The sequence below is a fragment of the Melanaphis sacchari genome, unplaced genomic scaffold (genome assembly GCF_002803265.2).
Source record: "Melanaphis sacchari strain LSU unplaced genomic scaffold, SCAv2.0 Contig1355_pilon_pilon, whole genome shotgun sequence".
Lineage (NCBI taxonomy): Eukaryota > Metazoa > Arthropoda > Insecta > Hemiptera > Aphididae > Melanaphis > Melanaphis sacchari.
The window spans coordinates 1-12,640 of NW_020270564.1; the positions used below are offsets into that span (position 1 = coordinate 1).

The following is a 12,640-nucleotide window of genomic DNA, read 5'->3' on the forward strand; positions in this document are numbered from 1 at the left end:
TTTTTTTCAAGTAACGCGCTGTTACGACCTCGTTTAGCATATTCGAATTCCATTGATTTCATTAATCGATATAATGATATGCGGGAGAAATTTGGTAGACTTTTATCTTCATTAACTACCGTCAAAATTTTATCTAACGTCGGCAGTTCACGATTAAACCAAAACTGATGGATTTTCCTTCTGATGGCATATTTATCAAAATCGTCAACTTTTGTTTCAACGTTTTTGAAAATTTTTATTTTGTTTGGCGAAGACACTGTTTTGTTTTCGCGATATTGGGCAATTGTGTTTGAAATTGTCTTTTGACCAATTCCCAATTCCTTAGAGAGGATTTCGCGCGCCTTTCTAACAGTCAAATTTGGATCGACTGCCAATTTGGATTTATACGCATTAATTATCATTTCACGTTGACGTGAACAAACAAACTAAAAAAAATAAATATATCTTGTTATCTACATTTTTATAAAAATGAAAATCGACTTTTTCAATTTTAAACGTTTTTAAATGAAGTGAGAAATTTAGTACTACAATAGTAATATTACTTAACATTTTTTTTTAAATTTTTTATACTAATTTATCACAATAATAGTTTTTAAAAAAATGTTTGAAAGCGAGAATATTATTTACCAAGCACTGGATTTGCACAACATTTATTTTTATAAAAAACATTTCGAAATTTAAAATTAAAAGTATTTTAAAATTGTAGATTTATTTAATAAATTATTTTAAAACAATAAATGTATACCATATAATTAGTGTAATTAACTTTCGAGTTCATTATACTTTACTGGAAATAACGTAAAATAGTATGAATAGTTTCATCGTAAAAAAAGATAATATCTTTAAATTAATCTTTATATTTTTAAAATTGCATTGCATATAGTAAAATTAATAGTACCTACCAATATAAAATAAGTTTTAAGTTGTAAGTAGTTTTAAATTATTAAAAATTGAATTATTACATCGTATTGTATTTTATTTTCATACCCTACCTATCAAAATCGAATATTCACATGTTGGGTTGATTTTTTTTACAAAAGTTAAGTTTATAAATGAATAATGAGCAGTTTTATATTACGTAATTTCTAGTGTTGGTGAAATTACTATTTTTTGGTAATTAAATTACATTACTAATTCCTTATCAAAATTGTAACTAAATTTTTTTAAGTTAATTTTTTATTTATTTGGTAAATTTACATTTTTTTTGAGTTTAATACTACTATAATTACTTGTTGTTATTAAGAAAAAAATGTTTTAAGGCTACGATACTGAGAAAGACTTAAAAAAGCAAAATATCATTTTAACTTTTAAATATGCAAAAATATATATGCAACATAGAATTTCACATTTAACATCATAGGTTTTTAAAACAAATTAATAGCTCAAATATACGTCTCCAGATCCTCTAAAAAGAAATGTGTAAATGCTAGAAGTTATGAGTTCTGATCATTATAGTTACTAAAAATATACAATTTAACTATAATATTTTTTTATATTTTTATATTTTATTTTTTTAAATAGAAGTTTCTTTCGATCTTTCAAAATTAAACGGATTTCAATATTATTTTTTCTTCATATTACAAGTAAATAACTCTATGAAATAGCTGTTTTCAAATGTTCAAAAAAATGTAAGTGGTTTTTTATTATTTTTACTTTGACCAATATTAAAGGTAGGCAATTAGTCATATTTACATTGAAAAAACTGCATTACAATATCTGAATTATTTTTCGAATCACAACTACTGACATTCTAGTTAATTTACATACTGTATTGGTAACTGGTTCTTTAAAAAAAGTTTTTTATTATTTTCTCCGAATAACCTTTTATTGACTTAAGTCATTTCTCAAATTGGTGGTTCATGTACATACTCGCTATAATATATATTAAAATATTATCGTAAAAACTCGATATGTGATTTTGGATAAAATGCCCAAACACGTGTTTTTGCCTACCAAACTATTAAATTGAATAACTGTAAATAATAGTTATTTGCCTTATAACTTATATAGTTATAAAGTATATAAACAGTTCACATTTGTTACATAAAAGATAACGTAGTGAATTAAAATGCTGTATACCTACATTGAAAAAGTTTCAGACACAGATGCACAGTTTACAAAAAAAAGGTCATTTGGGCACAGTTGGTATGTCCTTATATGGATACAAAACGACTCATATTATAAGGAAACAATAGAACATATCGGTTTACCACATGGTAATACGTTTTTGTGTTCAATATCCTTGAAAAAAAATATTTTATACGTGTCTCATGTATATCACAGAAAAACACTTTAATATAAAATAAATGTTATACTTAGGTGTATAAATTAGTTACAGTTACAAAATACTTTTTTATAGAAAAAATTGGGTATCAGTATCTTGTTCAACAGTTTTATAAATATTTCTTTAACTAAATCTTTGTAATAGATGTTATAGTATAAAGCGTTAAATTTTTTAATTGGTAAAGAAGTAGTATTCGGTTTACTTTTTATTTAATTTTGTTAATGAAATGAATATAGTTTAAATATTAGTAATTTGTTTTTTCATGTTATGTTTCGTATTTTTGATTATAAAATTTAATATATTTTATATAAGGCTTATAATCAACCCTTGATTCAACTAATAACTTAAACCGCATGAACTTCATTTTTTAATCGACTGTTTTTCAAAATTTAATTAAATTTCTTATATTATATCACGTTTTTAAATTTGAATATTTGTTACTTTACGGCTTCTATGAAATGGTCGATATTCCTTTTCTTAAACAATTGATTCAAGTTAAAAAAATATACATACCTTTCCTTTGATATTTCGTTTAACCGCCGACGAAAATTCTACTCCAGCCATTTCTTCTTCGGTAAATAAAATAAAATTAAAAAAAATAATAATGAAAAATCAAATGCAATTTAGGTACTGAGCGTTTGCTAGTGACGGTGTGCTGCGTGTAAACAGGATATTACAAATGATACACAAAAAAGATTGGAATTTGAATCGTTCGGTATAACGACCAGTCAAATATTTATCATCGGATAGGAGCGCTAGCAACCATGCTAATCAAACAAGTGGTTCCCTGGACAAAGTGGGGGATGCGCGCCGCCGAACGGAAACTGGTCGCCGCCCGGTGTCTTCTCTTTTGAAACGGAGTATAGGATACTGAAACTAATGAGGAAATATTATATGGTGATACAAAACCTAAGTTTGTTGAAGTCAATGAAAACTTTACTAGTAGTCCAAATTTGTTTGACCTAGATAGTCCAGTCCATTCCATTCCAGACCGTCCAGTCCGTTAACTTTAAAGTCAGGCATTATTGCAAAGGTTCCCAAATGTAATAGATTTGAACCATATTTAAAACCATGCTCTTCATATAATTCTTCAACAACACTGCATTCTAAATATGGAAATTTCAAACCTATGGAATGGACTGATTATGTAGGCTAATAATTTAAATTAAAGTTTTATTTTAAAAATATAATATCTATGGTAGGTACCTATATATTGATGTATGATCCTTATGTATTATATTCTGTATATATAGACTGTATTAGAACTGTTAAATACAACTAATGATGGAAGATATGTCACTGCTAATGCCAAGTTAAATAATGGGTTTTTATCTGACGAAGGACAAAATGTATTAACTAAGCTATTGATTAACCATCTGTTTCAAGACCAACACAAGTACCTTAGTCAAATTTATTTATTTTTTTATCCATTTACAAATGAGTTTCAAAAATATTTTTAAGTAATCATATATAATGATTTATAAATTTTAATCAATCTTATAAGTAACCATTTTGCAAATATTAAAATATGTATTTGCAAATAACAAATAATTAATTATATTTTGTTCTAGGGGCACTGATTTGTTTTTTCAGAAGATAGCAAAATTAATTGTTGAAATATTTCCAAATGAATTAGAGGTTGGTTTATTTATAATTACCTAAGTACCTAGATATGGTTTAGAAAAATTATGAAAACAAGAAACAAATTTACATTATAGAAATTTAAGTATTTTAAAATTAATTGATTAAACATTTTAAAATGTAATAATAACAATGTGATAAATGATTATAATCTTTATATAATTATGTTTGGTATAACTTGTTATTTATATCAAAGGTGAGCAGTTAATAAAACAATTTATTATTTAACTCTAAAAATTTAAAACCCATTTGATAAAAAGTATAAATTTAACTTCATTATAAAGTAGTTGATTAATTAAATTTTAATTACCACATAGGTCACACATAGATTGTCTAACTTTCAGTATTTGTATAATTATAAATAAATATTTTGTCAAAAATGCATCTTATTCTTTTTTATTACACATTAGCTGAAGTAAATAGTGATAAAATTAATTTGTTTTAATTACAGGTGTAGTTATTAGATAATACCTCTATACAAACACGATTTTAACTTCACATAATATTATTAAGTTATTTAAAAATTAATTAACTACTAAGTAGTAAGTTGAAAAGTTAAAAAAAATAAATACATTTTTAACTAATTAATGCCCATATTTGATATGTTTAATAATAAATTATACTCAATATTTTGAGTAGATTGTTAAAAATATAATATTTTAGTAACTGTACCTTTATGCTAGTTACTATTTTATTTATTATTCTTATAGAGTGTGTATTTTATACCACCTAAGACAGAAGGATTCCATCAAACGCATGCTAAAGGTAAGTTAGTAAAAAAATGGAAAAATATTTTGAAGCGTCTTAGGGCAGTAGGTGCACTTGAGATACAGACAAGAATAGTTGATAGTTCATCAGGAAGTCATAACTTAAATGTGTTTACAGGTATTTATTTTATTTTATATTAGAGCAAAAAATACTTATACCTATGCAAATACATAATTGTAGTAAACTAATAACATTAGATCAAGTTAATTTGGCTAAAGAATGGCTTAAAACTGATGGGTTGATTGCTTCGTTTGATGCCATTTTGAAAAACTGGGATATCACATTTGAATTAAGAAACAATGAAATTACTAATTCAATAAATTGCAATTTGTCAGATTTTTTTGAATCTTGGCCAATACTTCAAAGTCCAAGAGGCTATGAATTGGTTTGTTTAATTTAATATTTATTTTAATCATATTATATTATTAAGATTTATACCTAACTAATTCATTAATTTAATTTCTTAGGTGGAAATAGATTTTAGATTAAAATACCCAAATAATAAGTCTCATGATTATAGTCATTTCATAAACAATTGGACTAAGTTTACAAAAGCTATTTGAATATTCGCAGAAGTTCAGTCAAAGATAAACATGCCAATAACTTACTATCTCAATTTGATGCTGCTGAATTGATGAAAGGTATGAATATTTTATTATTTAAATTTCATTATTGAATAATATTTTGAAGTTCTTTTATAACATAATATTCTTTAAAGATTATAGGACTTGTAATATCCTGAAATTATTACTATTACCATATTTGATCTCGACCAAGACTCAAATTAAGGGTAACAACAAAAATAAATCGTGGAAACCATCTCTTGAAGAGTCTGCTATAGCATTTGTTACCCATGTTACTGTAAGTACCTAATAAAAAAATTTGAAGACTTTGTAGCTGTTTGGTTTTTATTCTTAAATTAATCTAGTTTAAAAATTATGTTATTATTTCAGAATTTATCTAATTTAGAAGAGGATATAATTAGAAGACGTTTGAAATATACTGAATATGGGTCTACAATACAGCCATTTATTATATTAACAGGGAATGATATATCTTCCATCGATACAAGCTACATTAGAATAAATGATCAGCTATGGAAAATACAAGTCCTTTACGTGCTCTTAATATTTGTTTTAAGGCATATTTTACATTTCATTGCTTGTACCCAAGAGAATGTTATGAGACTTGGTTACTTTTGCAAACTCATTTTTTAAATTTGGTAACTGGTTTTGATAAGCAAACAGCGATAACTATTAATATTTCAAATAAATTAAAATCTTTAGTTTAGTAATTTTTTATTTTGACTACTGTCTATATTGTTAGAATTGACAATTTAGTATTTTTATTTCGTCGATTGATTTACGTATTTGTTAGTATTTTAATTATTTTTACTGTTAAAAGTATTATTATAACAAATGTTATTAAAATAATATTTAATAAATTCAAAATTCAAAATGTATAACTGTTATTTATGCTCTATAAAAAACCTTTTATCAGTTAATGAATTAGTTTTACATTTACAGATTTTTCATAATTTATATAACTATTCTTTATTCATATGTAACCAAAATTCTTGTGTAAGAAATTTCCGTGGAATTGGTAAATTCAGAAAACATTTAAACAAAGAACATACAATTTCTAATTTAACATTAAATTTAAATCTTAATAAAGTAATAGTTCCAAATTTTGAGATCGATCCTACTTCATCTGAATCTATTTTGTTAAATTCTGAATCTTTAATCTCTCATCCTGAAATTGAAAATAAGATTAATAATTCATATCTTTTTTTGAACTACCTAGTGTATTGTATATAGCATTAAATTATTTAAAAAACTCAATGAAATCAAATTTACTTTCATCATACTTGAATGGTTCTTCGTGGAAATATATATATTCCATGTTTCCTGATAAAATAGTGTTTCCCCCTTTTTTTATATTATGATGATGCAGAAATAGGTAATCCTCTAGCATCCCATTCAGGAGTTCATAAAATGGGTTGTGTTTATTATTCTGTCGCTGCTCTCCCTCCAGAATATCTTTCATCCTTAAATAATATTTTTGTAGCGTTTTTATTTCATTCTGCTGATCGAGGACAATCAAAAATCAATAATAAAAAAATGTTTGCAGCACTAATAGAAGAACTAATTGATGTTCAAGAAAATGGTATTCTACTTTCTACTAATGTAACAATTTATTTTACTTTGGGGCTTGTTTTAGGAGATAATCTAGGTCTCAATTCTATTTTGGGGTTTGTTGAAAGTTTTTCAGCAAACTTTTATTGTCGGATATGTTATTCACCAAAATCTGACCTACAAAATTTGTTAAAAGAATCAAAATTAATCAGAAACAAAGTTAATTATGAAGATCATATTAATCAGGCTAATGTTTCAATAACTGGTATAAAAGAACGTTGTATTTTTAATGATGTACCTAATTATCATGTTATTGAAAATATAGTTTGTGACTTTATGCATGATATTCCAGAAGGAGTAGCTCGCTATGATATGGCAGTTATCATTAATAGTTTAATTCAAGCTAAATATTTCACTTTGGATGAACTTAATAGTCGCATACAGCTTTTTGCATATGGGGTGACAGAACAAAAAAATTCTCCACCTAGCATTAGTCAGTGCAATTTAAACAATGGAAGTATAATAATGTCAGAATCAGAGATGCTATGTTTCATTAGATATTTCAGTCTTATTATTAGAGAATTAGTTCCTTTAAAAAGTGAAATTTGGTATTTATATATTTCATTGCGAAAAATAGTTGATTTGTACTGTACTAGAACTATTCAACCAGAATGTTCAGTTCAGTTAGATGCTCTGGTTGCTGAACATAATAGATTATACCTTAAGTATTCCAATAGAAAATTAAAACCTAAACATCATATCTTAACACATTATGGTAGACTTTGTTAAAAAATGGCCCAATTATTTTAACTTCTTCTATACGCTTTGAAGCTAAACAAAAGGTTTTGAAATCAATTGCTAATTCTATCCCATGTAGAATAAATCTTGGTTATACTCTAGCCCATAAATTGCAAATGCAAAATGTTAGTCGTCTACTTACACAAACTGGTTTAGTGGCAGATTTAAATGTAGAAAAAGGTCATGATATTTTATTTTATAAGGAATTGTTTAAATCATTTAATGGTGTAATACCACAATAGATAATTAATTTTTCTTATGTAGTACCTTGGTGTGAATATAAAGGTATATATTATAAACCAGGGGTGATTTTAACCCTGGGTGTTAATCTAGATAACTGTTTTTTTGGAGAAGTAAAAAGGATAATTATTGGTCAGTCTAAAATTCCATATTTTTTAGTTACAACAATACAGTCTGTAGGGTTTGACCGCCACTTCCATGCTTATGAAGTATTACCTTATAATAATAATAATAATAATAATAATAATAACCAAGTTATGGGATATTATGTTTATCAATTACCTGATGTCACCCCTTCAGTAACTCGAGTTTTAGGCAATGGTAAATTGTATGTTACATTAAGATATAAATTGTAATGTTTTTTATTTTTTTTAACTTTTAAGTTGTTCTCAATGTTTGTTTTATTTAAATCTAATCGCATAAAAAATATGCAATGAAAGATACCTGTTTTATTATATTAAGCTTGTTATTTGTTATTTAACTTAATAACTTAATTTGTAACATTAAATTAAATTAAATTTTTTATCTGCATTTATTTTTTTATAATTTAGACAAGTTTCATCACACGTTCGTTCCGTATCCTGTATATCTTAATAATTATTCGTGTTGCGAATGATAGAATTTAAGGTATCTATTATATATTGAGAGGCAAATCGTATTCGTTTTATTTTACTCATTAGCATAGGTGAATATTGAGGGCTTAATCCTTCTCAAAACGTAATCAAGCCACACCGCATGGTTGAAGAGTTTAAAAATATATGTTTACATGGATCAGACAAACATGTTAAGCCCTCCAAAATGTGATCAAATATCTACGTATGTTCATTAGTTAATTACCTACAACATTTTTTTTTATAATATCTTAATTATAATTACACAGATAAATTGTAGATATGACTATTTAGATAACAGTGTTTCCACAACTAAAATTAAGATAGGTAGTGGCTCAGTAGGTTAGGCGTTAGGTTAGGAAAATATAGGTAGGGTATATCCCCAATCAAAGTTCGTACCTCTGCTAGTTCTCAAAATTTTTTGCAATAGAAGGATAAAAATAATATTTATTTTAACTCCTTAAAATAGTTGAGATAACATAATTGATGAAGTTATACTGATACTTTTTATGAAGTAAATTAGAACTGAAACTGGCGTTGTATTAACTAACATAGATGAATTAAACCAAGTGGTTACTATTAACTACATAGCGTAGTCAAATTAACATTCCTTCATCCTTAGGCGAAATTTAACGCTCGAATGTGCACGGAATTGACTTATTTGGTGGTTAAAACAACTCCACAGTTTAATGTGTGTACTTGTGATGTATGATACCAAGGTATGATTAATCAACAACATTTTATCATTCGAGATACCTTTTACCAAAAAAAATATTTAGTGTTACCAACACTTATATTTCAGTGAATAAGTTAAAATTTATTTTAATTTTTGATAACACAAAAGTATACAACATTTTTTTTTGTATTATCATTTTTTCACAAAGAACGATATTAGTTAGAAGTCTAAAAATATTTTTATTTTAATTAACACTAGTTTTAGATAAATATACATACGTAATTTAATTAGTTTGGGTACGTAGTAAATTGTAGAAAATAAAATAAAGTCATGTCTATTGCAATGGACAATGGTAGCGAAAGCGTTAACTCTAAGACGTGCCCCAAGAGGGTTGATTATTTGAACTTAGGGTAGTTTTTCAGTTTTTCCTTATTATCTCATAAACTATTCTACATACGATAAAAATGTATAGAATGTTTATTATAAATAATCTTATTTCCTATAAAAATGTTATGATAAAAAATAAGCTCAAATCTATTGATTTACAATAAAATCAATAATAAATATAATGTGCACCATTTCCAATATCGATGGTCTTTACATATATGTATTTATAAATCAATGAATAATACGAATAATAATATTTTATTAAACTAACTTAAAATTTAATTTTCAATACAAATGCTATATTATGAATTATAAATGCAACAAACATATTTTATTAATTTATTTAATTCCAATAAATAATAGTTATAATTACTAGTTTTATTATGAGATAAAAAAAATATTTTATTTATTACTTAAGTGTATGGTTTCTTAAGAGGAGTATCTCGAGTAAATCCAGGATATTGTTTTCTGTAATCTTGAACCACCTAAAAATATCAACATAATATTATTTATTTATTAATATTGAAATATTCGATTTATTTTTAGGTACCTGTAAAACAAATTGTTTTTGATCTTCATTTGTGGTAAACTTGTCGTTATATTCCTGCATAAGTTTGACTCCTCGTTCTGCCGTATCATTGACCACTTTTATTGAATTTATAATGCTTTTTCCTTTCTGGTACTCTTCTAATTCATGCCACTTTTCTGGTTGAACTTTTAAAAAAATCTTCTGGAATATTGAACCTTTTGAATACATTTTTGGAATTGGGACCTAACAAATTCAATGGTAAATCTTTATCCAGAAAGTGTTGTACATTTTCAAACTTAACAATATACTTTTTTTTGTGGTTCTCTTTCGGGTTGTTCTTGCAAAATTTTTTCAGCCATTTTTAATCGTGTGTTAATACTTAATCTTTCATCAAATATTGAAAAAGCAGAATACTCTTCATTCAAATACCATAAATGATTTATGAATTTCATTATTGCTTTTTCTGCTACTTTTTTATCGTTTATTTTATACAGTTCTAATTTTTTTAGAAACATTATGTCATTCATTGGAGCTGTAATTGCGTTTGAAGTTAAAAACCATGATTCTGCATAGCACTTAATAATAAAACAACATAATCTTTTTAATGCCTTTTCTTCACGTTGCGTAATTTTGAATTGTTTTCGAAATAAAAATATTTTTAAACAATACAACGCTTTTGCCATCCATCGTGTAAGATGATAAGCACCTGGAGCTTTAAAACGTATCCTCCGTGGTGGCATACCTCCTAAAAATATTATTATTATTTCAAGAAATTCTTTATAGTCATCTCTAGGCAAACCTTCTTTAATTTTATTTGTACAAAATTGTATTGTTTCGTCAGAAACGTCTTTTAAAATATCTTTCACATTTTCATCGGTAGACCATATTGAATATGAATTTGTATCTATAGTGTTCCATTCTTTTCTGAACTTTTTAAATAATAAAATATCTGGGCCTGTACTTGTTGCTAATTTTATTACAGTAAATACACCTTGTAGAATTATTTCATACACATGATGCCTACATGCCAAGTATAAAATACCACGATCAAGTTTTTGCTCTAATAAATGACATGCACCGTTTAATCGACCTGTGTTACTAGCAGTTGTATCAAATACAAAAACCTGTACTTAGTCTAATAAAGACCATTCCTCTAGAGTTTCATATATACCAGAACTTGTTTCATATCCCGTACCCGAATCAAGTTTTGGAACTCTTAATAACTGCTCTACATTCGGCGCTATAACAATTACTGGAAGAGTCGATCAACTTTCAAATGTCCGGTTATGTCTGGTAATAATTTAGAATCCCAATGAAGTACGTATGATTTAAAATTTAAATTATCAAACTTATATTTCATCTCTTTAAAAATATGCTGTCAAAATTTTTCCCTAGCAGATTTGATTGATGTTCTATTAATAATATACTCATTTTAATCTACCGATATTGCATCTAAAACTGCAGTTAATATATGGACACAATCCCTGTCACTTATCTTACACTTATCAAAAACAGCTAATAATCGTGGAGATATTATTTCTTTTTTAGCTCTTTTTGTTTTTGTTGGCCCAGACTCAGGTAAAATTTTATCTTGGATGCCCGATGTACTAGGAATAAAACGATTTGGTGATTCTAGCACAGTGTTTCCCAACCTTTTTACCACCACGGACCACTTCCACAATATTATTAAAAGAGGAAATGAAATATTTTTAAACGAGAAGATCTAGAGTTACTTGAAAATTCTTGTGATTTGAAATTTGAATTACAATTTGCTTATTTAGCAGATATTTTGACATCTAAATAACCTTAATTTGCAACTTCAAGGTTCCGGGACACAAACCTTGAATTGAGCAACATTTTATTTTTGAAGATAAAATTCGCGCATTTGTATGTAAATTAATCTATGGATGAATAAATCGAGAATAATAATTATTCAGCATTTCTAGATTATTCCAAACTTTATCAACGACGATCAATATGTTGATATTTAATCGAAATTCAACATAACATAAAACATCGGAAAAATTAAATCTGAATTTATCTGCTACTTTCCGGAATGGAACGAAGCACAGTGTTCACCAAAAACTAATTGAAACCTTTGTGCAAAAGCTGAAGAAGCCCCAGAATATCTTCAAGAAGCTGTCATCGAACTGCAAAATGACTGACTGCAAAAATATGTTTGATTCTGTATGAACCTTGAGGAATTTTGCAGAAGGCGTTATTACATTCAACTACGGGAAATTGCCTTACGTTATTTAGTAGTATTTTCAACTACGTATTGTGTGAACAAGGATTTTCCAGTCTACTTGTGATCAAAAATAAACAGAGAAATCGCTTGACGTAAGTGACATGCGTTTAGCGCTATTAGCAACATTCATCCGAGAATTGAAAACTGGTCAAAGAAATGCAGCCACAAAATCACACCTGGCAAATTATTATAAAGTTTAATAATTAAATAATATATATAATAGTACAGTAAAATAATAAAATTTTCAATAAATTCTTAGTATTCTTGTTAATGAGCAAAAAGGTCTTCCTATTTGTGTAAAATTGAGGTGGTCCGCGACCTAA

At 26.4% G+C, this 12,640-nt stretch overlaps 2 protein-coding genes across 2 annotated transcripts; one reads left to right on the forward strand and one right to left on the reverse strand.

Moving 5' to 3' along the window:
• Positions 1-25: 25 nt before the first annotated feature.
• LOC112591509 lies at positions 26-3,016 on the reverse strand (the record flags this gene model as incomplete). The annotated part of the gene is made up of 2 exons (XM_025335354.1): positions 2,798-3,016; positions 26-425 (listed from the first exon to the last, which is right to left on the reverse strand). Coding segments are annotated over exons 1-2 (451 nt in total), but the record flags the coding sequence as incomplete, so codon positions are not given.
• Positions 3,017-3,048: 32 nt separating this feature from the next.
• LOC112591508 lies at positions 3,049-7,868 on the forward strand. The gene is given in 15 exon segments (XM_025335353.1): positions 3,049-3,080; positions 3,275-3,431; positions 3,538-3,680; positions 3,856-3,922; positions 4,636-4,810; positions 4,891-5,078; positions 5,161-5,242; positions 5,245-5,334; positions 5,412-5,554; positions 5,647-5,794; positions 5,797-5,915; positions 6,613-6,859; positions 6,914-7,093; positions 7,154-7,524; positions 7,608-7,868. Coding segments are annotated over 15 exon segments (2,403 nt in total).
• Positions 7,869-12,640: the final 4,772 nt, after the last annotated feature.